The following is a 26,624-nucleotide window of genomic DNA, read 5'->3' on the forward strand; positions in this document are numbered from 1 at the left end:
GAATCGAAAGCGCGCACCAACACACCGTGCCAGCCAACGTTCCCCAATAAAAGTCAACAAAAGACTAACGATTCATTCGGCTAATGGAAAAGTCCGAAAACAGAAGCGAACCATTCTCTCTCCTCACCGTCCCTTGTCACCCTCTGGCGCGTTTCTACCGCTCATAATTAAGCAGACTTTTAGCAGATTAGATCCGCGATTTCGCGTACCGTCGTGTCGCGCGAATTCTTTTTTAACCTGACCGTGCAAAATATCCCGCAAAAACGTATCAGGGAGGTATGAGAAAATTTTCTACTTATCAGTAACGACAAGATTTTTCTAAAAGTGTCCTTTTGAAAAATAGATTTCATCCTTTTCTTAATGGAAGCCTGTATCCACGATAAAAGTCCACCGTAGCCCGTGAACGACTTAACCCGTTCCGTTTCCACCAAGACGGGAGAATTAATTATCCTTCTTTCCACGAAACCCTTCGAGCGTACGACACAGGATTGTTCCAGCCTCTCGTGGACCATCGCGAAATCTGGATTAGTCGAGCTTAATCCGTTCGACTATCCGAAGGATGCCGACCAAGACAGGGTGAAGGGAATGGAGAAAAGAAAAAAGAAAACATTCTCGAGCACCCTCTTAATCTGTCCTCGAGTTTCAACCGGTTGAGTAACGTAAGCCCCTTGTCGGCATATTGCGACGATTCGCGGCTATAAAAACGCGCGAGAAATGGGAGGGAGAGATTCGCGAGAGGGTGTCGGAGAAACGAAAGGGGTTGTCGGGTTGCCCGAGTGACAAATGGTTCGGAATAATACCAGCCGGGCGAACGGGACGACACCCAGCACCCAACATCCGCCTCTGGTTCCCCTCAAGTTCGCCTCGGAGGAACCGTGGCTAGCCCTCCAAGGGCTTACTCTGACAATATCGTTAAACGATCTTCTTTGTTTTCGTTCCGTTTAAGCGGCAGACTCGCCGAGAAACCGTCTCGAACGATCTCCTATCTACCGTGCTTCGCTTTTACTTCGATGCCTTTTGGAAATTCATTTTCTTTCTTCGACGGGTTGAAATGGTGATGCTTTGTTAATTCTTGCGAATAATACTGATGAAATTTGTTTAGATAAATTCCCCGTACAAGGTGAAAAATGTTACAATTGATTTCCAAGTACCTACACGTTGAACTTAAAGAACGTGCTTGATTCAGGATCGAGGAAATTTTTCAGCCGATCTTTCTTTGCCGCATCACCGTTTTTTCATTAACTTGGCGAAGCCGCCGTTAAAGAAATTCGATTCTTCGGGGGGGTAGAATGGACGATCGAGATTCGAACTGCACAGGCAGCTGGACGAAGGGGGTGGAAGAGATCGGAGAGGACACAAAGCTACTTTAAATAAAGGAGCCCTCCATCCATTGAACCTATTGTCAACCTCTGACGTTGACTGAGCGAACGGCAGGTCCACCGAATCCATCATCTCCATAGAAAACCTTAATTATTTTCTGATGAAAGAAACCCCCTTTCGGCTTCGATTGCTCTTTTACTTCCATCCTATCGTCTCTTCTTTCTTCTCACCCCTCTATACCGTTTCATCTGTCTTATCAAATTTTTCCAAAGTATCTTTAAACGTGTCGAGAAATGACTTTAAAAAATAATTGAGAGAATAAGGCAATTTCTTCTGTCGTTGTCTACTTTCGTTTCAAACATTTTTCAACGTCCCTTTCTCTTTGACGAAAATTAGAAACAGTCACACGCAGCAGGGGGTGTGCCATCCAAGGAACGCGATCTTCCGCAGGAAGGTGGATCCCTTCTCGAAAGCTTTGCGCGAGCCATTAAGCAGAATCGTTTGGCTAACCGAGACAAAAATCCGACGGTGATATTTTTTTATTCCATCCTCCTGCACCCCCGTTGTACGATGTAGCTATAAGGAGGGGTGAGAAGTTGAATTCCGTGCGTGCCAGCACGGACAAAAGACAAACGCCGTCGTCTTTCGTTTGTTTCAAGCGTCATTTGTTTGGTATACTGGATGGGCTTGTGTCTTGGTCGCTCGTAGCCGCTCGAACGGCTTGCCGCCGCTTTCTGGGGGAAAGGATGCGGGAGATATGGGGTTGCATGGTCAGAAAGGCCACATTTGAATGCCAACGGAAAGGGGCTGAAACGCTCTTTCATCTCTGCTTTGTCGTGCCACCTACATCCTGAACCGAGCCCTGAAAACACTTCAGGCATGATGGGACCCTAAACTTTTGACCTGGTGTTCGCCAAAACGCGACCGGATCCGGAAAATGTTGCACGGAGAAATTTTTATTGCCCGATAAGAATTATTTGCCTCTGGGGAATTTCAATTATTCGACATTTTTTGCAACTTTTCAAAATTATGTTGGAGTTAAGATGTCAAAGAGGATTCGTTCGTCGCGTCGCGTCGTCAGGATGATCAGAAACGTTGATCGTTTGCGGAAGGGCGACGCAAGGGTGAACGGAGACACCGTTTACAGCACCCTTCTCCCTTTCTTTCAATACCTTAATGTCAGCGAACGTTACGAGCCTTTGTCTCCGATTCACTCTCACCCGCTCCTCCTGCGCCCCTCTGCTGCAAAGGGGTTTTCACCGCCGCTTGAATCCTACTCGAGGATGAAGCTTTATTTAGCAGATGATATTTACGACTTCCAATCCTGCGCAACCCTCCCAACTTTTATATTGTCTTTGGCAAAGTTCGCCGCTGTGTTTTGTGCCTTCCTCTTCTTCCCTTCTTCTTCTTCTACTCCGTGTTCATCGATTGCGTCTTCGAGGTTCGATTCCATTCAGGCATGCTTCTCGACGATTCAGAAAAATGATTCTTTTTCATTTTGTCAGCATACGAGGGTGAAATTAGTCGAAATTATAGAATGTTTCGAGAGAAGGTTGGCACGCGTTATCCGATACTTTGTTCCGTCAAACGTTTCCAACAGTCGACCTGGAAACAAATACGCGTCTGTCTTATCGTCGAGCCACCCTTCATCCGAGATTGTCATCCGGGGTACGAGCAGTTGTAAACACCAGCGGCAAACATAATATAACGAACGCTCCGGGCTATGCGTGAAACAAACCCTCTCTCTTATAGTTATTCCTGCGTATAGATTAATCCGCGACGAAGAAATTTTTCCAGAAGAAACGATAATGAAAGATACGATAAAGGCTTTCAATAAATCAGATGTTAATTGTAGCCGATGGTAACGACGCAGCAAAGTTTTGTCTTTTTCCTCGAGAAACACCAGATCCCGCCACCCCCGATAAATTATATGTCGATAAATTAAAGCCCCGGACGGCGTCCGCCGATAAAAATCGAAGATGCAAACCGACCAAGCCGATGGAGGAGAAAGGCCGGCGGTAACAGCGATTCATTTTTCATCGACCTAACCGAATTTGTCGAACTCGGACCCGCGCCAAGGGTGGGATCTAATTTCAGGGCCATTACGATGTATACGACCTTCTCTCTACCCTCTACCGCCCGATACCCGTGAACTATCATTTGTACGAATTACATCGCCCACCCCACCCTCTATATCGGCGATCGTTTATTATTATTAGCATCAACCCCCAACGTGTCACGTTTCCGTGATACCTTTCCTCACGGATATTCCATTAATTCTTCGAAGGAAACTTGACTCCGAATTTCTATCAAGCATATTCGATGCAACTTGAATTTTCATACAATTAACCCTTTCCCGATGACGAGGATTAAGGCTACAATACTCGCGAGACAGGCGAAGCCAATTAAAGTGTGCCGAAGAAGGAAAGAAGTTATCGAGAAATTATTTCACACGTGCTCGAGCTTCTTCTGATCTCTTCCATCAGATAGATGAACCCTTTCATCCCGCAAGAGTCCTGATGGGTTTCGTGCAAGCTTCCGATCCGCGACGATGGAAATTACACGCGTACATAAGAGGAAGGCGAGAGACTGGTACGTTAAAGAAATTAGAGAGATAATTCCTCGGACGAATACCCAATTTACCCTTTCGTCCGTGCCGAGCGTCCTGGCCTTATTATCTAAAGTGCTCGACTGCGAGAGGCTGGCAGAGAGAAGAAAAAAAAAATAAAAAGAACATACACCCTTCTGGCAGGGCAAGGCGGACGGTTCGGTAGGGGGTGGTGGCCGGTTGCAAGGACAAAAAGTATTAAAGGATACCTCGAAGCTTCTCCTCACGGACTAGCTGACTGGAGATGCTGGCAAACTTTTTTTTTTTTTTTGGCTCCTATCATTTATTCACGCCAGAGTTATTTTCCCTTCCCAGCTTTCAACGTCCACCTTCGATCCTTCTTTTTCGTCTTTATTTTTATTTAACCCTTTTACTGGAAAATTTCTTTGACAATAGTGCGGCAGAAATTTATCCTGAAAGCATCGAGATTAGGAAGAAACGAATATTCATCAAATTCCACTGATGAATATAGGTGCAACTATCGCACAATGGACGCCGCAACGAAAGGGTTAACCCCCCTAATCAAGTACTATCGATTCCCTGCGATTCTCTATTTTCGCGCAATCACCTGCAATTTTGTCCCATTCAAAAATCAAGATACGTAAAACTACTCTACCCAAACGAAATCAATTTATCGATCGATCAACGGAGGGCAGATTCTCGTCCCCCCCCTGCGAATTTTACTCTCAACCGGATCGGTATCTTTATGCGACACAGTTTAGAGGATATGGGCAAGTCGCGTGCAGTGGCGAAAATGAATCCTTGCATCGCGAAGGCCGAAAACCACCCCCGGGAAACGATTCCATTCGCGATTCGGTGAAAAAGAGAGCGGGAGCCGCATGCGGCCGCACGCGATTGAAAGAACGGCCCCAATCATCCCCCTGGTGGAAATGCATTTTCCGTCTCTCTGGCTTCTGTGCCCGACGCCGTGGCGGCGGTTTCGTCCATGGCTTCATACGACCTGCACCACCGCTACAGGAGAGCTGGCCAGTCTTTGTCGCTATTTTGGGGGGATGAACGAGCCGGGGACACGAATACGTGTTCGATCGATGAATCACTCGGCGTGCACCGTTGACGTTGACGTGGAACGAGACCAGGACCAGGCCAAACAGTGCATCGGAAAGGGAGAGAGAAAGTTTTGTGACGAAGCGGGAAGAGGATGATAGAGAACAGAGAGGTTGGATCAGGGGATCGAGGAGAGGGATTCGATGCACCCTCTGGTATACAGGGTGTACCACGCAACCGAGGCAAAAGATATCTTTAACAATCAAACGATGATGCCCGAGTCAATCTTGACCCAGACCTCTGAAGCTCGTAAAATGAACCTTTGATTAAAATTAGACATTTAAATTTTAAAAAGAATAAGAAAATTCTACTTCTCAAGAGTGCAACTGCATCTTTTTCTTTTGATACAGTTCCACAGTTTCATAAAAAATGATTTTAATTTAAAACGTTACTAATTATGAAGCAAATGATAGCTTGTTCCAGTTGCGTGGAACACCCTGTATAGAGGAGCAGCTCACCGGTTACGGGTGTAGAGTATGCAGGCGCGGGTGTATTAAAAAGCGGGGGTGGCTGCGGTCGCGTACCAATCACCCGACGGGGATGAGGGGGGTAGGAGGTGGCTCTTCGTGAACGAGAGGGGGTCAAAAGGTGGTCTGGGGTGGCTCGATGGACGGGAGCAGTCACGGTGGAGAGAGGGATCATACAGAGAGACGGTTTGTTCCGAGAGAGAACACGCCCGAGCCACGCAACCCCCGTGAAATTTTAATCGTGTCGTCATTGGGGTAGTTTGTTGCGATAACCCGACCAGCATGGACGTGTACGGGTTTTGCCGAAAAAAGGACCGCAGTGATCGCTGGAACACGTTTCTACCGTTCTCTCTTTCCCTTTTTTCAGAAGGGTGGAGAGAATACTGATTCTCGTCTTTAAGGGTGATGAATTGTATTTTCAGTGTAGATTTTGGGATCTGTCGCTCGATCATTCGGTGAGTTCTTTTTTCAGGTTAAGATTTTTTTTATTTATCGTTGAGATAAAATTTTTCGTAGGTAAATTAATTTACCTAGTAAAATTTCATTATCAATTTTCCACTCGTTCCCAATAATCATCGTCCCAATTTTTCGAGAATAAAACTCGAAATATTAATCTACTTTTACTTTCACCGATCGGATTTCACCCCATACGAACGAACTCTTTTTTTTTTTTTTTTTTTTTTTTCACGCCGCAGAACAAGCGCGTATATTTACCAGTGTCGTAATTAGCAGCGTTGACGGGACACGTTTTCATCGATGAACGCGTTTGTGCACACGGGGGAGGGGGTTAAAAGAGGGGTGAGGGCCACGGGTGAATGCATCGTTTGAAAGATTCATGGAGATGCGGTGTACCGGGCATTATTGCTCATTTGATCGGGCGGCGCATCGGAAAATAATGTAGAAAATTGTTTTGCGGTCTTTTTATCTCGATTTCAGAGACGTGACGGCTGGTATGCTGATAGCAACACAACCGATCGCTTTTCGAGGGAACAGTGGGAAGAGAGATGCTTTGTGTATCCCATCAATCACGCGGACCTTTTCACCGACCGGATATCGGGCCTGGCCGTTTTTGCGTGCGGTGCATCCCGCTCGATTGCAATCGCGGCGAATTATTGAATCTGCTGCATCTCGTCTGTCCGGATTAGGTTGGGTTAGTTCGCGACTTCTCTGGGACGATTTTGCATTTTCCGAAACGCGCTCAAACATTTCTATCCCTTTCTCTATCGCGGACACCGAAGACTATCGGTCAATCATTTTGAAATCGCGTTCAAAATTTTGCATTAAAATTTTCTGAATACCTCAACCATAATTTACCAATGAACTTGTACTTACTGGTCGAAGATCAGCCGCACCTTCTTCAAGGATCGTTGAAGACACGCTGCGTAAAAAGATCATTCATGGAACGGATGATATTACTTTATTTGATGACGGTACTTAAACAGTGAAAGATATTTCTTTTTCCAAGCCAGTCACGTTTAACACAGAACGTCAACAGGCCTAAGTTATTACGCTCGATCTACTCCCTGTTACATTTGCTGCCGATCGTCGGTTAATATTCCTTGTAAAAACAGCCGAAAAAGAAAAAAGGAGTAGACTCGCAAGAACGTGACTTAGCTGGTACTTTGTATCCTTAATTCTGCGATATTTACAACGACAGTAGCTCTTTTTCTTCGAACGATTCGCATCGCGCGATAACTCTTACGCCTCGGTACGATGAGGATCGTCGAGAAAAATCGCTTAATCTCACTCCAAGTGACAATGGATAGCGTTTAACACGTACGCGAGACATTAAACCTAAAGTGATAATTGGACGCCGCTTATATTTACAAGCTATACGAACGTAAACCCTGGTTAGTCCTCGAGTCCTTGATCGAAGGACCAAGTATCTCTCACGATTGACTCCTGACTAGTACATTCAGTCGAAACGAGTCGAGAAATTCGATAATCTCCGCGGACCCGATACAATATCTAACGTAAACTGATCGAGATTCGGGCAAATTTACAAGCAGATATCTTCGAAGATATTGCTGCGTTCAGATAATCCTTTGAGCCGACTAATTTCGTCCTTTAATACGGTCTCCAGACCTGTCTGGGCTTAGGGCTCGTCTCTCTTCTCGCTCTGACTTCATCTCTCTCGACCTCGCTGTCTTCTTCCTTCTTCCTCGTGGTCAAATCCTGTCCCATGTTTTCTTTATCCTGTCCCCTCTTCGTGCTTAGATCCACGGTACCCTCCAATCGGATTTTAACCGCCAGATCTCGTCGCGAAATCTGCTCGTCGCTGAACGTTTCCTGATCGTTCGAATTCTCCATGCTGGGCCTCAGGTGAACCGAGGCATCTTGAAACGTTACATCCGTGGTGACGTCTTCGAGGTCGCTTCTAACCGGAGATATCCTCGGAGAATCTTGTTCCGGAAGAGACTCGTCGCTTCTCGCGCGATCTCTGTTTGGATCGTGTTCGTTCCTGTCGTCGACCTCTATACTTCCGTCAGGGCTGTCGAGACCGGATCTAGGGAACGGATCTTGCTCGTCGTCTCGTTGTTTCTCTTCTTTCAAGTCGATTTCCGGGCTGTTGCTGTGACTTCGAAGCTTCCTGGTTTCTTCCAGTCTGGCTTGGTCGGGCCTCTGCAATCGTTGCTGGGCTAGTCTCAACGCCAGAGCGTGCCATTCGGGCTCCAAAGCGTATTGCTGCGTGTGATAGAGAGGATTGTAGAGCCAAGACGATTGTGGCAGCAACGGGGCGAATATCGATCCGAAGATTGACCCTGTGGCTCCCAGAAGATGAAGACCTGTCGTTAGAACGATCGTCAACTCGATTACTAAGATTCCGATCCGCTATTCGAAAGTTAACGTACTGATTATTTTATCAACCCCAGTACCTTGAAAATGAGAATGATGTCCAGAAGGGCTGGGCGTGGTGGTGGTCGTGGTAGGTTCGGCAGGTGGTGTGGGTGCCGCGACGGTAGCCGTCGTGAGCAGGCCAGGTCCGGGATTGCCAGGTGACGATGTCGGTGTCACCACCCTGACGGAAACGCTGATTGGAACCAAATCGTTCCTGGACGACTCTTTAAGAAACCCATTAACCGGTGAGCTCGAACCCATCACCCAACGACCTAACGATCCTTCGACACTGTCTCTCGATTCTGACATCCTTTCGATCGATTTGGCTAAATTAAACAGGACTTGACGCGAAGGATGTCGTCTCGCGACAGTGTCAGAGAAAAGTCTTCGAGTTCTTACCAGTGTTAGGTGCAGGTAGTCTAGGAGATCTTTGCTCGATGCTGTGGTGGAAGGGATTAAAGGCCGACGCACCAGCTGTTGGTGGATGTGTATGCGAGTGGTGACCAGGAGGTGGTGGAAGACAGTGGGGTGGCAGAGAACCTCGGGGTAATCCACCCCACCCTTGACTTGCTCCTTGCTCCAGACTCAGGTGTTGCAAGCCTGTGCAATCGAAACGATCTCTGAAATTATGTCTGTCACTCTTTCGGCTTCTTGCCCGGTATCTTGGTTACTAGGAAATTCCGCTGGACCTGTTGGCTGGTCAAATTTAATAAAATTCAATAAAACTGGAAGGAATCAAAGGGTACTAAATAAAATCTGTCAAAAATGTCAAGTTCGAACCTCGATTGATGCCTGAAAGCGATCGTAATAAATGACCAAACAACTTGGTACGAAGAGAAAATAGAAACGTCCTCGGAAGATCTGGAAATGTTGTATGTCGGACGGATAAGCGATCACCCGATGACAGATAGAGCTACAGAAACGTTTCCCTTTGACGTAGCGAGCGTTTGACGTGGATGGACAGTTAAATTTATCCAATAGAGAATAGAGGAACGATCGATTTCCTTTTTTTTCTTTTTTTTTTCAATGGTAGCCAATGTCACACGACCATGGAGAACGTTTGCGTATAAACGTTACGTGCAGCTATGCAATTAAATTCACCACATCGAAGAAATTAATTTATTCTAACGCGATTACATCTCTGATCGTTGAAAAATTTCATCGAAATTCTGCGAAGAAAATAATCGAGCAAAGAAATGACTAAACCGCGAGGAAAGGAATTAAAGTTGGTCGTACGAAGGTACGTAGGGTGGAAAGGGGTGAAACGAAGCCCGTAGTCAACGGTATAGTATCGGTTTTTCGAAACACCTTGATCAATAGCAGATTATACCGTCATCTGTGCAGGGCAGTTTAAAAATTCCGTGAAAGCTCCGAAGCCACCGACTTCGAGGGGTGGGGATCGCGTCGGAGTGGCAAATAGGGGAAGCTTTCGAAATGGTGGGGAGGGTTGTCTGGTCACTGGAACGTGGGCGTGGTGTATCGTGCTTGCGAACGCTACGATTGGACCGTCGTCTATCCCCGCCAACCATCAGACAGCCGATGGTAGGGATGTAAAAAGCTCGGTAGGGGTCGAAGGGGTGATTTTTAAGCTCTCTTTAAGCCGAGCTTGCCAGAGAGGACACCACTATCTCGCGTTCTACCACATCGTCGTGGAACAGCGAGCAGCCCAGCTGGAAACTCGCAAGGGTAGAGAGAAAAAGAGACAGAGACAGAGAGAGAGAGAGAGAGAGAGAGAGGGAGAAAAAGAGAGAGCTTGTAGCTGCAGCTATTTTATGAGAGGATTAAGAAAACGATAAGAGGCGAAAGCTACGCTGCCTGCGAGCTTAAGGAGGCCAAGGGTTTCCCTCTACCAGTTGCAACATAAGTGATGCGTTTCCTCAGAAAAATCCTCGCTTGATATTTCTTTCGAAAGATACCCTATGCATTCGTATTTAAATTCGAGCTCAGTTCAAAGACTTGGTAGAGCAGCTGATCGTTAATAAGACAGAGGGTTCCCGAATTCAGAAGTTTCGGTATTTGACAGCGGCGCGTATCTATTTCAAACGGCTCGTAACATACTTTCAATTTAATAAACCCCCAAAACGCCTGGCACCCTCTTGGAAACGGTGCTCGCGTGCCAGGACGGGGGAGGGTGGCGGGCGATAATTCGGAAAACAAATGAAGACTAATGAGGGGAGAAGCCTGGCGAGATCTGTGAAAGAGTCGGGAGAGAAAGAGACGGAAGGAGGTAGGCGTAGAGCCTGAAAGGGTTCAAGGAGCCGCTACCCTTTAAGGGGTGAGAAATGTTAAGCTTAAACGTTACGGCCCTAGGGTTAGTTGCCTTTATGTGTACCTTCTACTGGGGTACCGAACCTTTAAGGGATGATGTATTATCGAGCAGCATGTTCAAAATGCGCTCTAGCTGTTTCAACCACGCGCCACATTTCCCTTAACTTTAACTTCACGCTTCCTCTCGATATTTGTCGTGTTCAATGATGAAACTCGATGATATACCTTCATAGTTGATTAAATTCTTACGCCACTATACCTTAATCAATAATCAACAGAAGAAAAGATAGAGAAAAGCAGCGATTCCCTTCGATGAAACCAAAACAAGTAGTACAAGTCAATGATATGTCAGACATCGGGGAAAAATTAATCCTAACGCTACAACACTCGGCCCTGACGCGAATTTTTTGTAATATAATCCATTCTGAGAACTACGGTTGTTTTGTTGCCATGTAAATAATTTGTTACAAGCAAATATGCATTTGCCATATTAAATTTTGCAAAATCTTTTGTATAGGAGAAGCGAGTGCCTTTCCACGAAATTGATATCAAGTGACATAGAGAAATATACGCGACGCATTTTTCGAGCTGCACGATACGGAAAAGAGTTACGCTTGTCACGGCCGAAAGATAGACAAAAGAACGACGGTAGAGAAACTTAAGGGTTGTTTAAAGACGTTGGGTTAAAGGCTGACGTCCGGGGCCGAAAAGTAAAGAGTAAAGCCGGTTCGTTCAGGTTGCTCGCTTAAAATTCCCCCGCCATGAAGAAGCCCAGCCAGAGATACATAATAAATTAATTCGCGTATTTTCCTGTCCTCCTTATCTATTCAAATCTATGCAAAACAGGAGTTAAAACGCCCTTCTTACTGCTAAGGCATTAACCCTTGTGGAGCTTGCACACCCTCCCCTCTTTTCAGCTTCTTCTCTAACCCCTGCAACCTCCACACCAACCCTCATCCTCCTTTCTCACGTCCTAGCCTCTCGGTACCGTCGGTCGGATGTCTTTGCACACCCACCCTTTGCGCCCGTTCTCATTATCGCGTCGCAGCAACCCCTAAAATGCCACCCTGGAAAGGTCCCTGGTACCGATCTAAGCTCTGCGAGGAGATATTTCGAGAAAGGACGAGAAAATTGCTGTCTCTCTCGCCACCTCTCGTGCCACCACCTTTCATCCCTTCTCCTCGGATCACCCACCCCTGTTTCTTACTCCTACCACCGACCTGTTTTCTCCTTCTCTTATATTTACGCTTGCATCCTCTTTGAAGTTACGAACGCGCGCTGATAAAAACGGCCAACTTTCGAAACGTTCATTGTACGCTGCTTCTCTTTCGTCTTCGGTCATGTCTTTCACGGACTTCTTCTTTTCTCATACCTTTAATGCTGTTGCATACGCCGGAAATGGAGATTGAATGGACGCTGCAGCTATTTCGAAAATGATACAGTTTTATTCTTTGGACATGTAAAGAAATTAGAAATCAATTCGTCAAAATTTAAGGATTCTCGTGTCGCGCGAGAGAAGACGATACGAGTAAGGGGACGAAGAACGACGAAAGGTATCATTAGTTACCGTCGCCTACGTCGAAAGGTCCTGGTCACCGGGCCTGATTAAAAGACGGGACACCCTTGCAAGACACGCAGGAGGGTGAAATGTGACGCGAATTTAAAGGATCCGCCGTGATTTGACGCAGGGGTGGACAGGGACAACCCTTAAAAAGGGAACCTTTAAGGATCCGGCACCGCACTCGTCAAGGGTTACTTGGTTTTCCATGTACGTGAAAGGACCTTTTAAAGACAACTCCCAGGAACCGAATCCCTGAAAACCGACACTTCCCGATTCAATGCCTTTTCTTGTCGGTATTCCTCTGTCTGTAATTAGGAAAAGCTTTCCTTCGTTCTCCGGTGAAAGTCAATCAGACAAATTTCAAAGGTAAAATTTTCTTAGTAGGTCCTCTTTAAAGAAAGCTACCGAATTTATTGTAAAACGATCGGCAGAACGGAACGCGACAGTTTTAAACTGAACGTTCCTAACAATCTCCCCCAAATGAGGTAAAGGCCACCTTATTGAAACAGGGGTTGCGATTTTTCCGGTGCCAGCCCAACCCCTGCTACGCGGTTAATTGACACTGGAGGGTGAACAGAGGGGGTTGGGAGGTAAAGTGGGCTAGCTGTGCGAGCTGTTCTTGTTAACTCGAATCCAGAGTCTCGCGATTTTTCATCCCCTTAGCTAGACTGACAAAGACGGTTCCCGAGGCCTCTCGGGAGGCACGCGATCAGGGTGTTTTCTTTCTTGGACAATCTCAGCGAGGATCTTTCGCGTGTTGCCAGTCACCGAACACATTAATTTTCTTCTTGCTTCGAGACGTCACTCTCTCTTCTTTTCTTTTCAACGACTCTTCATTCTAATACGCGTAAATTGAATCGTGGAAATTTGGAACAACGTAGTCGCACTGTCAACTTTTAACGGATGACTATTGAATAATCAAACGTGTCGAATAATTGGTGATGAGAATAAAATGACCGTCGTTCTCGGAAGAACGCCACTTAATCGACCCCCTGCTATTTCTGTCTTCGACGAAAAAAAGAGATAACGATCGGAACGGATAACCAAGCCAATTAGAAAGCTGCTGACCAAAGTGTCCTTAAATAGAAGAAAGACAGACAAGGAATGTAGCGGAGTTGGAACCTTCTCGTCCTCGGGGAGACCATAAAATTCAAGCCTCCCCTCGAGCTAGACCCGAACGAAATTTAATAACATCCCCCTAGTTACACCTCAATGGGCACCTTAACAACCCCTGTTCGGGTAGCCAACCGTCTCACACCGTTCTCTCTTTTCTTATCAACCCCTCGGCGTAGATATCTAATAAACCAGCTCTCGAAACGCATCTTTATCCGAGCGACGATACACCACCCCCACGGCGTGGCTAAAGTTCGGAAGCTGGCCAACTGACCCCTCGGCAACCGACGAACTGGACAGAGGCGCAACCTGTGCGCTGCTCCTCGAACTACCAGCGAAAGGGTTGAAAAAGTGGTGGACACAGTCGCGAATAAACCGATCGATATGCGGGGGATGTTGGTCGCGAACTAAGTACACGCGACCTAGTTACGATTTAAAATTCTACAAAATATATGGTCGTCTCTTTTTCTGAGGGATTACACCCTTAAAACGATGACTGGTATTCATCATTTTTTGAAGGAAATTTTATTTCTTTTTATCTAAACTATCGAAGAATCAAAGAACACGTTTCTTCACCGGTGCACAGTTTCTCCGCAAAATATTCAACGTGTCAAAGTTTCATCGGTTGGAGAATAAGAGAGACAGAAAACTCGCGTTCCACGGTAATTGAATTTAGTCGAGCTGCACAGCCGCGTTACGACACGGGGCTGCGACACTTCCGCACCCCGATTGCCGTGGAACAATTTTATGCAAGCCGGGTCTGGAAATTGTTGCGTCGGTCCTCGTTAGCTGAAATTACGATGGAAATCTGAAGGAAAGAAAAGAGAAGTCGAGAGAGAAGCGGGCGCGGCACCGTTGGTCCTTGATTGAGTAGAGCCCACGGGGGTGGTAGCGGTGGTGATGGTGGTGGTGGATGGAAGGGGGACGAGAAATCGACGGCAGGACTGCATACCATTCCCTGAGGGGGTGAGAAGGGGGGGTGGTAGCAGAGAGTGAAGCTCCGTTAAGCCGCTTATCATGCCGAAACAATACACTGTCGGTGCACCAGTATCAGTAGCCGACCCTCGCCGCTCAGCGGGGGGTTAGTCCCATCAAAATTTCGAGCTTCGAACGAATTCGAATTGAAATCCGCGCCCCCAAACTTGCCCGTCGATGCGCCACCAACGGAAAACACTGCGGAAATTGCTCGGTTTTTCGCCAGTTATTTAATGAAAACAGAGGGTTTAGTTCTCATGCTCGAGATGGTAAAGTTTTTTTCTATCCAATCCTCTGAACATTTCGTCGAATTGAAAAGCCAAAAGAATCGAAGAAGGTGCACGCGCTTGCATCAGCTCGAAGCAGCTCGCGTTACTTTTCAAGAAGGATCAAGAATTTCACGAAGCAGCCTCGGTACAGGAAGTTACTCGTCAAACGACAGAGGAGAACAGGTCGCAAAGTTTTGGCGAAGAGCGAGCGCGAGGTGTCGACAAACGAAAAGGCAGAGAGAGCCGGTTGCCGGGGCTTAATCAGAGTCCTCTCCACTTAGACGCCCGCTGGCAAAACTCAATTTTGACTCGGTGCCTGCCGACGCTCAATTTTGACACCCTTCCTAGCCACGAAGCCAGCCGGAGAGGAGAGCAACGCTCCTCCCCGCTTGAAAGGAACAGCCTCGCCTTACGCGCGACATCGTGCCAACGGAAGCTACACGCTTGCAAACTTAGTTATCCGCCGAAGCGGAGACGTTCTCAGGGATACGAAGGTGTACTTCGGGGATACAGGTAGATCTACGCCCACGGTGAAACACTTACCGGACAGCTTAAATCCCAGAGGATCCTGAGGGTGTCCGAAGGGGAACGGTCTGGGTCCGAAATGAAAAGGATGAAACGCTTGGTGTCCTGAAACATAACGAGGATTCGTCAGCTGATACAAATTTATATTGTTTAAGTTTCGTAAAACGTTCATCCGGTATACAATGGCGTGTGAAATTTTAAGCAAGCAGATATTTAAATGAAGGGTGATGTATAAAAAATTAATGTTAATCTATTGAAACGACGGAATACTTGGAGACAGAGTTACCTACAGTTGGTAAAATCCTGTAAAACTCACTTGTCTTGGACCTGGGTTCTCTGGGTCCATCCACGGTGACCTTAATCGCCTTGGACAGGGTGGCTATTTGAGGCGGTGACGTCTGTAGCATGATCGTCAGAGTAAAACTCTTTCCTGAAAAGAAAGGATTGGTCAGTTTAGGAAGGAGGGGATGAAATTATCACCTGGCGGTAAAACGAAGGGATCAAGTACTTCTATTCTATTAGCTCTTACTTTTTCACTAATTGATTTCCATAACTTTCGGCTATTAACTAAATTCTGAAATCGTAACCATATCGGTGTAAGATCCATACGAGCGTGACAGGAAACATCTCGACAAAAGTTCGAGAGAAACAAGCCCGATAGATCGAAGTGGAAAGGTGGAAGAACGAAATCGCGCGTAACAAGCGGCCGCGTATATTTGTCGGGGTGGGTTCGCGTTTACCGTCCCTTCCCCGACATTAACATATTCCGGCCGATTCGGGCCAAACATCGACGCAGCGGCGCCACTCGTTCACCCCTTACTTCCGGCACATTTGTGTTTTGTTTCCAGCGAACGCACCCTCTGCGCTTTGGCATTGCTATTCGGCTCGCTCTCGCGAACAGTTGGCCGCGTTTCTCGCGAAAAAGCATCGGGAAGAAGCGCCTACTAAACGACCAACACACAAGGGTGGTTCGCGTTAGGGATGTTTACACCCTGACAGAGAAAATTCTCTCAGAATATTGTCTCCTTCTTTTTTCGTTGTTTCGATCGAAACAGATTTATTTGTTGGAGAATTTATTCGCGTTCAAATAATGGGCTGGCTATGTTTTTCTACGTTTCGTTAAAGCATTTTTAATAACGAAACTTTCTCGTCGATTCAAGACATTTTAACGACATATCGTAGAGGAAAGAAAAAGGATAGAAAGCGAGAAGAAATAGAGGCTGGTAGTTAAGCGTGTTCTCTCGCTACGAGCATGAAGTTATACGGCTTATAATGGGGTCGGGGTGCGTGTATGCACGCGGTTGCGTAGTTTTATTTCATAGTGGCGTGGCTTGGACGGCAAACGACCGGGTTTTTACGGTGAACCACGACATTTAACCGGCTTACCGCCGTCGTCCAGCGAAATATTCAGCCCCGGGACTTGAGCGTCGCCGAGGGAACGACGCTCTTTTATCGCGTACCACTCTTGAAACAAGGATCGCTGCTTCTACCCTTTGAAGGATTTTAATTAGTGCACGGATAACGGGCTTCCTGCATTTTCTTTCGAATTCAGACATGTAAAAAAGGGGGGATAATACGCGCACTACCGTGTACAAAAATTTCATATATTTCAGAGAAAAATTTGAGGAGAAAAAGCAGAAAATGGAATAGGAATTTCAAGTTGGGAAAGGGAAGTAGTAACGAGGCTAAAGTTTATTGCCGGTGCGGTGTCAGATTCGCGATGGCGGTAGCGGCACGAATCGAGGGTGATGGCAAGCGTTTTGAGGGTGTTTATGAGGCATTATGTGTAACTCGCTGGAAGAACGATCCTCCCCCTTGAGGTCTGCTGCCCTCCACCTGTCTACGCTTCCCGAAATCGTAATTCGTTGCGTGTTAAACGGCGGCTTTGCACGCATCAATCTGCGCCCCTTCATACACTCTTACTTCCCGCATCATTTCTCAATCTACTCGTACTCGGTTATCTACAGATTTTTCAAATATATTTTCGTTTGTCCATTCGTTTCTTTAAATGTATTTACTTCTTGTAACTGCGCCGAAAATACTCGTTCAGAGATCGATGAATTTCTTTTTTTCTCTGGCGAATAAAAAGTAGCATAATGGTCGCGCGTTTATGGGCTCGCGATGGCCCATGCCCATTTGCGACGACAAGGATTTGCACACCGCGAGAAGACACGAGAACGCTCGCGTACACCCTAAGTTTGCCCAGGGATCATGCAGCGTTAAAAACTCCCCTGTTTGCCGGCGAAGCTCGTAGCCGAGGGTGGCTTGGATCGTTATTTCAGAGTGTTTGTCGTGTTTTAAGATTCTGACGTTTTGACTGGCCGAATCGGTTGTGAAACGATGCTCGGCCGTCGTGTACACTTTTATCGACGCTCCTCCTCTCTATACCGACTAAAGAACAATCCTCGTTCCCGTTAATCTTACCTCGCGTGCCACTTTTTCGGCTCATTATTTATTCACCGTGCAAAAGAAACAGGTCGAGGCAATTATAGACTGTCCGTGGAATGTGGAACGTTGTTACTTTTAAAAATTCTGAATAAGATTATCGAAAATCTGGAATTCACGATTCCCTTAAAATCTTTTAGACTTGGAAATGATTTAATAAGTCGTAAAGACCCGTCGACGTTGAAAAGGGTCGACGCATTTTTTTTCGTAGACCTCTGAAACCCATCCCCGCATTGCAACCTTGAAACAGCTGTTGCGATTCACGTTCCCGAAATTTGCTTTTGATCGCGCGTAACTTACGCGAAACATCACCCTTTGTCTCCTAATTAATCGCGAGTGAAAAACCACCCTCTAACGATCCATCTCCGTATTCCGTGGTTCAATCAAGTTTCAAATGAAATTTCCTAGATAACGAATATAAAAATGAAAGTATCGTTTGTCTGGTCGCAAGAAATCGACAGATCGCGAGAGGAACAACGGGGGCAGCTCGGTGAAATGCACGGGCAGCCCGGTGGATTTCGTCGACCGCCTCGACGACGTTTTTTTCCCAATTAAAAATTAAAAAATCCAACCCTCTCTCAAGTAAAGGATCGCGGAAGAGGGTGAGCGGGTAAAGAGGCGCGGAGAGAGAGAGAGAGAGAAGTTCTATGGCGGATGACTGCACCGAGATTTTCTACCGATTAAACATTATTTTTCCCGCTGGTCTCCGCTCGTCCTACGTGCCTGGCCGCTCTGTTTCTTTTTACATATGCTAATTCCACGCTCTCCACGTTTTTTCCTGGCCCTTTTTAACCGTACACCGTGCTCGCTCCGATGAATCCTCGACTCGATGTCGACGAGCTTGTACCCGTCTCTTGTCTGAAAACTTTTCTCGCTCGCAATCGTTGCTTCGATTAGCCATAAACGCGACCCCCGGCTTTTCGTTTCGCCACCCTCGCGTTTTCTCTTCATTCTCTTTTATTCCCGTGTAATCGTTATCCATCGGGGAATCGTTCTTATTCCAAATACACGGTAACTCTTCTGGTAAAAAAGAAAAGGCGTCACTGATCTTTTCGGTCCGTTTGAAAAATTTCACTAAAACTCAGGATGGGTGGCAACACCCACCAGATGGTCCATCGAAGATCAAGAAAAACGAGAATCGACGAGAAAAAGAAGAAGAGAAGCGGGCGTGAATCATGAGCTAAAAGAGTGGCGAAGTGAGAGGAGGAAAAAGGGAATGTATCGGGCGAGGACATCGGTCAGGATCTGGCTGTCGATAGTTGGAGCTTTGCCTCGGGATTCTCGCGTTCTCCTGCCGCCTCCGAGCACGTCATAAAACACAGGTAACTCCGGTATTTATGTCCGTCGTTTTTACGCCCCTAGCTGGCCACCGGTTCCAGCGCAGCCGAACGCTACATACGCGCGTGCTAACTCGCGTCTCGACTCCTAGACACGATCGTGAGCTGAAAGAGCAACAGAGCGACGGAGAGAAAGAGAGGCAGCCAGTTTCACGCTAATCCCTGTCGGAAACGAAAGGGGTGGCCGAGTGATATACGCCTCTGCGCCGCTATGATAATATCCCCTCTGACCCCTCGCCAGACCGCCCTTTTGTTTCGCGACTTTCCGCGAGAGATCCGGATGAAACCTACTCTCAGATGGAAGACAACCCATTCTTATGCTGCAACTGTTTTCAAGGCATCCCCCTTCCGGAGTGTAAAGTAGACAGACGCGTTTTCGAAACTTTACGGCTGGTTAAATGGTTGATCGATCAACGAAGAATACAGTATCTCGTATTGCCAGGAGTTTAAACTAAAATTTCAATCTACTTTCGTTTAAAAATCGATCGACTAACAAAGTGTCGTCGTTCTCTTTCCATTGGATGATTCGAAAGGCGTTAAAAATGGTCGAGAGAACAGATGGAATCGAGGGCAGCCGGCTCATTTCAATTTTTCGAGCAACGCACTCGTCGTTTATCTCGACTAAAATCATTCCTCATCCGCATTCGCAATATTAAATTGGCATGGCGAAGCCCGCGAGCGAGCATGGAACAAATATTTGCCCCAAAATGGTCAGTGAGCGCGGGCCGCGTACAAAATAACGGAGGCGAAAAAAAAAAAAAGGAACGGGGGAAAAATGTACACGGAATCCGTATATGAAGCGGACCAGCCAACGACTCGTCTCCGTGGTATTATGCGCGATACACCACGTCACTCGCTGGCAAACATCATAAATTTTCGATTTATTTAGCAAATCTGTTTGCGCGACTCCGTAGATGATAACGATTACCTCTGTTATCGGTGATCGGCGGCGAGCAATCGTGAACGTTGCGTGCTTGGAAAAACGCGTCCCGGTGATATTTTTTCGCGAAATATCGAGTGTGGTTGATATCGCGAGGCGTTTAAAATTGTCCAGAAAAAAAAAATTGCTTCCTACAATCGAACATGGATCGAACATATTGCGCGTAGATTGTACGACATTTGAGCATGTAACGATTGCCCCGCCACATGCTTCATCAACTTATTGTTAGATTCGTCACGAAGGTCCATGGAATGGTTTTCACAATTTTTTCGCGAAACTCGTCGGATGAGGAGGATATCGCGGATACATAGGGAATCAGAGAATAGGAGGGTGAGAGAGGAAGGTGGGTGTGGGTGGTCGAGGGGGGTGGTTTGGGAGTAGAGTGGTTGGCTGTAAGCGGCTTTGGTTTCCATGGCAGTAAGCCCTCATTACTGTATTACGGGCAGCCCCTAACTACCAACCGTACGCAACGATTTGCCTCTAGAACCTCTATGAGGGTGACGGATCATGCAAGATTGTTTTCCGCGTGTCCGGGAAACGCCGATATCCCAATCTGCCGGAAATATTTCCTCCTGACGGTGTTCATCTCGAACCGGTACGCGGTAATTTGCGAATTTATCTTCTTTTCAAAACTGCTGTCCATTTCTCCACCGTTGACGAACTTCAAGTAACCCGAGATCGTTTGCAAAATTTTCACCCTTCGCCAGAGGAAACAACTTCATCGAGGAAAGTGAGCTTTCGTTGGGGAAAGACTGGGAAAATATTTGAAAATTTACGTCCTCCGCAGACGCGCGAGTCAAGAGGGTGATCCATAAAAAAAAAAGCTGGCATTTAAACCACCACCGTTTAAGATTCGACCTCGTCTCTCAATCGACTTCGGTCGAAGGAAGAGCGTCGATACCGGGCCAGACCCCGCAATTTCCTTTTCCAATTTGCCATAAACAAGTCGACCAACCCCCCTCGTTAACCGAATACTACCACCAGCAGCGTCGCGTTCGTCGCTACGAAAGTTACCGATCGAAGGAAGAAAGACGAGCCTGAAGAAGGGAAGGGACGTCGTTGCAACCCGGTCGAATTAAAGGAATTAAAGGACGCCTCGTTACTCGTATCTCTCGATCCTTGCCACCCTCTCGGGTCGGGAAAAAAACAAGGGAGCGAGTTTCTTCTTCTAAGTCCTACTAGTTCGAGCGCTCGTAATGGCAGCGATTATTAGGTCGCATTATTCAACGAAGCTAGGGCCCCGTTGATCTTTTCCTTTCCCTTCTCCGTTCCTCCTACGAACTCCAAAGGAATGGCTGAATTATTGAGACGCGGAGGCGGGAAATTAAAAAATCTCGACGACGTCGGCCAGGCCGAGATATCGGAGTCGTCGTATTTGCCGGGTGAATTAAAAATGAGGATGAAACGAAGGGGCCAGCTGGTTCCTCTTTCTCGTCCGAGGAAAAACGAGGCCATCAGTCGGCCCACCGCCTTAATGTACCGACTGTTGAATGATTTAAGACGTCTTGGAAAAAGCTTCTTTTCTCGGTACGAGTCGCGCTGATCGAATCTTTCTTTTTTCTTTTTTTTTCAATCGCCCCTAAGAGAACGTATCCTTAATTGGCTCAGTTGATTTGACGTTGCGATTTTTACCAGGAAGGGGTTGAAATATCCGGCGTGATAAAATGATATCAGAAAACGACTCACCTCGACCGCTTCGACCGACGAACCTGAGGTCGTTGAATTTCGCTACCTGGTTCTTCATCACCGCCGTGGAATTTCGCAATTCCGCGCAACAATTTTCGTCGTTGCCAGCACGAACCGTCACCAGGGTCCCGTCACCGACCTCGCCTAGGGCTACCACCTTAAACGCAACCGGAAGGGTCTTGTTTGACCTCCAGTGTGCTGGTAGCACCGTACAAACCACGTGCGGCGAACCTATCGTAGATAAATCTTCATTGAAACAAACCGTAAGCCGGAAACTAAATATTGCTCGATCATACGATCGACCATTCATTCTATTCCAAAGTTTATGAACACGCTATCCAGTTCAACTAGTTTTCTACTTGTTGAATGGGATCGAATACGTAAGAAACAACATGAGTCGTTGAAAGTTTCTCCCATAGAAAAATATGAAATTTTTCATATTTCTTACCTGTTCGAACCAGTTCCCCCGGGTGTTCCGCGAACAGCCCGTCCAAAGTTCTTTCGGCGAGCAGATCCGCGGTAAGGGCATAGTCCGGTAGATTATTTCCGCCAGTGGATCCTTGCGGAGGGACCTCGTTCGTCAAGTGCATTCTTCTCCTCGATGACGAGGTCCTTGTTCGTCGGATTCTCCCGCCACCGATCTGATGCACCGAGTTCCCTTGGTGATCCTGATGACCGTTGCGAACTAATCTAGGGTCAGGATAGTCTAAGCCTGGAGGCCGATCCTCGGGGCGTGCATCTCGTAAAGGATTCGTCATGAGAACAAGATCATCGGACTCTTTACTCGAAATATCCTGCTCGCCGGCAAACTGCTGCGAAGAATTCGACTCAATTTTCTTTCTTTTTTTCACTCGATCACAGCACTGATTAATCTCTATAAACTGACTAATTAATTCGAACTCTGTCTCCTAACGTCTTTGAATCGACAAGTTTGTTCAGCAACGATGAATTAATATATAATCATAGTTCGGTTGGTTTCCTCGGACGACACGCGCCAGTTTCCGCGTGGTCCCAACGATCCTTTGATCCTTATTTCATTATCCCGCGACAGGGCCGAGGTAAGAGAGCATCCGTTTGCAAATTCTTCCTCGTCTCGATTGCCAAGTCGCGGAGAAAATTCGTTTTATTGGAATCGTCGTCGAATCGACCCCTCGTTTCTTCGTTTCTTTGATCGGTTGCCCCTCTCTCCAACGCTTTCTTTTCTTCATTCATTCATTCGTTCGTTCGATTCGGCTATCCTCGCTCCGACTATTAATACGATTTGAGATCGATGACTTGCCACGTGCCGATCAAAATTATCCGCCACTAATATCACATCAGCACTTGCGGTCGACCATCTAACAGGTGTTAATTCCGCGCCGGGAATCCTCGAAGCCAGCTCCGACCGCGACACAAATGCCACATACGCACATTATTATTCTTGCCAATTGAAGGAACAGCACTGTATCGAATCACCACATGGACACGCGTGCTACCTCGAAATCCAATTGTCACTGGAAGGGTAAACGCGTCATTCGAAGAGGACATCCGGTTCGTTGTTATCCATACCGGAGGAAAATTGAATTTTCTTCGCGCGTTGTTGGTTGACAACGGTTCAGGCTGCCGGTCAGAAGAAGCAGAGATACTTCTTGGTGGCTGTTAGTTCGGCGGGTGGCAGCGGCAACTTGCACGGGGAAGTAGGATAGGGTGTTTAACTCGCGCGGTCTCGTTTCGGTTCGCCGGTGGAAGATGGCGGCTTCTGCGGTGGAGCCGCGCGGTGTGGTTGCGGTGTATTTTTGAGGCTGCCGCCCCCAGCCACCACCGAGACCACCCTGGCTAACCTACCCCTCCGTGCCTCTCTTCCACGCCGCCGCCGCCACCGCCGCCTGCCCGTACTAAGCGACTTGGTGGGGGTTCGTTTTTCCAAGCGGTGGGGAAAAATCTCTCTCTCCTGCTGCACCCTCTTCCACGATATCCTGATGCTACTACCGTTCCTGTTCTCGCTACTCTTGCTACTCTTCCTGATCGCAACACACCTATCCTTTATCTTTCTCCCTCGCACACGCGTCGGAATGTCTTTGAAGAGTAGACGATTCGCTATGCTCTAACTTCTAGTTCATCGTTCACAATTAACACCTCGATTGACACGGCACCCATATTCGGCTGACGTTCGAATTTCGATCAGGATCTTATTTACCTTGTTTAGTACTTGTACGCGAACGTTAATCGCGCAAGTTAAACGATTATGCACCACACTGTGATACACTCGAAGCAACACTGCGAACGATCATCGGATCGATATTCGTCGGTACGCTTCATATTCACTTTAAATTTTTTCTTCCGTCATCAGAATTTGCTCGTCCCCACTTTCGCGACGTTTCGAAGAATCCGAGTCACGTTTGTTGATATTGCTCGATCAGCCTTGGATCACGAAGAGATTCAACACGTCAACAATCACTTTACAATTAACTTCGCGACGTCGAACGCGTTTCGTTTTAAAATTCGTACGAGCAAGTGCAGTTTCGTTGGTCCAAGCGGTGGTTAACCCGGACCATTCGAGGGTTAAACCGGCACGCGCTCCACCGCAATTTCCAGCAAGCAGAGGAAAAAAAAAAGAAAAGGATCCGGTGTAATTAGTGGACGATCTGGTTGATCGTTTCCACGTTGCGGTTTCTCGGTACACCGATAACGAACTTGCCACCGTTTCGATTGTCCTTTTTTTTCTTTGTTTCCTCGTCGAGTCGTGGCCGCTTCCGTCGTACAACGACCTCCCCGCGCGAGACTGCAAAACGACACTGGTGAAGAAAGGGAAAACAAAGACGGCAGAAAGGTCCCTCGTGTAGTTGCGTTTTAGCAGCGAGCATCAACCGAGGGGGTTGTTCGGCGATGCTCGGGGGTCTTTGCGAGGGTGCACAAGCGAGGAACGAGAAGCCGACGAGGGCTGAACAGAGATATCCGAGATAGAAAAGCGGTGAAAGAAGGGGAACGGTGAGACTTTGTCTTAATGTCAGCGTCATACGTGTTGTCGGCTCCTGAACGCATCCAACGTCTACGAGAAACCTTTGCAGCATTGCTCGGAAATTGGCAAGGATCTCTTTTCTTCAACCGGTCACAATTATCGTTATTGCGATACGTCGCCGAGATTAAACGGTTCCACGGAGATGCCAACACCCACGACCAGACGCTGATGAAGCTTCGAAATTAGCGCAAACACGAACGTAAATCTTTTCGCTTGAGTTTTGTTAATTAAATTATTAATTATCCTATGATCTTGAAGAGAAGATTTCAGCTTTCGAAATGAAATACAGTGAACGGAATAGTATAGAGTTTCTCTTTCGACAAACGATAGAAGACTATCGATCATGACGGATCTGTAGCAAGTTACGAGGATCCCTGTACGACACAGACCACCCCATATAACCCTACACCCCAACGAGTAACAATGCAACGCCTCCGCGTCCCTAAACGTCGAGTTCCCGAGATGCATTTCGTCATACATCGGACCCTCGGGTGATACATCGTCTCTCTTTTTTCTGCCCTTCCATTTTTCTGCCCCCGTTTTCGACGCACAACGATGCGTTCGTTTCTTATTTCTATCGTGCGTGTATCTTACAATTCTTCAAAATCATTTCCTACTTTTCTTTCCAAGAAAGATGCGAGGAATTTTGTTTCTTTAAATTCTTCGCGCGTTCAAAGTTCCAAGAGAAAAGATAGAGAAAGAAGCATTAAGACGAATAGACGGTGTTGCGTGGAGGGAATTTTAAATTCGCGAAAAACGAAATCGAATATTCGAAATACAACAACTCGATGAAGTAGAGAGAGGTGAGCGAAGCTAGATATTTAGCAGGTTTCGAATATTTCAATAAAAACGTGCCCGACAGTGTTCCGTGGCGCGTCAGTTTTTCACGGAAAAACAGGTATTTAATTATATCGTCCAGTTTGACGTGATTTCATGTAATTAAATCCTGTCGCCATAAAATTACCGGTCGAAACGGTAGGCGACGATATTTTTCAATTAAAAGAAAAATATATTCGATTACGTGACCGGTGTTCGTGTTTCGACGGGATCACCACCCATGTTTCACTATTTTCTTTTATTTCCTTTTTTCCCCTTTTTTTTTTGTTTCGTTTCTCGGCCTTTTTCACGGTAACGATATTCCATAACCCGCATCTGACACGGTCCACATAATCGGTATCGCGGCGGTGAATGCTGGACGATTATCGACGCACTTTTCCGTACAAATTAATTGGCCCAATTATCGACACCGAACAATTACCTACTGGCGACCAATTAGATCAACGCTGCTCGTTGTTCCCGTGCTGCCTGGCAAGAAATAATTGGTGCTCACACGTTCTCGCCTCATCCCCATCCCACACCCCCTCACTTTGCCTACTCTCGTTCAAAAAATGAACACAAAATCATTGAAACAAAAAAAAAGGCTTGATATTGTTTATCGGTACGAAACGAGAACTTGAACAAGAACTTAAGAAATGAACACAAAATTTCACTGAAATGGAAAAGAAGTTGGTACAAAGGGAGGGAAAACTCCCCTTTCCTCTTAACACTTAACAAAAGCTTGACATTATCTATCGGTAGAAAACCGAAGGGAAGGTTTCGAATCACCCTCACTTGACCACCCTTTCTCTTCCCCAAAATGAAAACAGAATCTCTGATAAAAATGAAACGAAACAAATTGCCAGATAGATCCGGATCGATGACTCACTCACAACCCTTCGTTCACGAAACTATCCTTCGTTCCTTCACCAGTTCCATCGCGAACTCGTTATCCTGATGATTCTTAGTTGTCGGATCTTCTCCGCGTTGGATGACACTTTGATTTTCGCGGCCACGGTACGTCTCCGCGGGTGCGGGTGCAAAAGATAGCAAGGAGGGGGGTGGTCGCGTTTTCGTAGCGAAGGTAATCACACACGGTTAGCACGTGTTAGCCGGGGCCAATTGTCGAAAAAGGCCGCTGCTCGTCCTCCAAGACGACCGCGTCTTGAGGGGGGGAGGTCTAAGGGGGTGCGGGTGTCTAGGTGAGAGGGTCGTCGCGGGGGGTGGAAAGAGGCTGGAGGCGGCGCCGGAGGCGGGTCGCAGTTTTTCACGAGTTTGCGCATGCGGCTACTTTTATACCCCACCAACGTTACCCGCCGCCTTGACGTTCTTAAAGGCTTCTTAGGGTGAGTTTTGTCCCCTGCCGTCCACCACCCCCCTGTCATCCTGGCTG

The 26,624-nt window shown here is 46.9% G+C and overlaps 2 protein-coding genes across 15 annotated transcripts in view; one reads left to right on the forward strand and one right to left on the reverse strand.

Annotated features, from left to right (window-relative positions):
* LOC114874264 (runt-related transcription factor 1-like) overlaps positions 1-26,624 on the forward strand; it is a 78,216-nt gene that overhangs the window by 44,565 nt on the left and 7,027 nt on the right. The gene's annotated exons all lie outside the window — the stretch shown is intronic.
* LOC114874260 lies at positions 6,861-26,362 on the reverse strand. 2 transcript variants are annotated; one of them, XM_029183388.2, is made up of 8 exons: positions 26,121-26,362; positions 21,866-24,178; positions 21,418-21,648; positions 15,326-15,439; positions 15,028-15,114; positions 8,698-8,898; positions 8,337-8,522; positions 6,861-8,246 (listed from the first exon to the last, which is right to left on the reverse strand). In XM_029183388.2, exons 2-8 carry the CDS (start codon positions 22,173-22,175, stop codon positions 7,528-7,530), a joined length of 1,848 nt encoding a protein of 615 aa, XP_029039221.1. In that variant the 5' UTR covers positions 22,176-24,178; positions 26,121-26,362; the 3' UTR covers positions 6,861-7,527. The 2 variants fall into 2 exon arrangements, with proteins under 2 accessions (XP_029039221.1, XP_046143252.1); XM_046287296.1 differs by lacking the exon at positions 26,121-26,362 and having other exon boundaries at positions 21,866-24,610.

Source organism: Osmia bicornis, chromosome 10 (genome assembly GCF_907164935.1).
Source record: "Osmia bicornis bicornis chromosome 10, iOsmBic2.1, whole genome shotgun sequence".
NCBI classification, from domain to species: domain Eukaryota; kingdom Metazoa; phylum Arthropoda; class Insecta; order Hymenoptera; family Megachilidae; genus Osmia; species Osmia bicornis.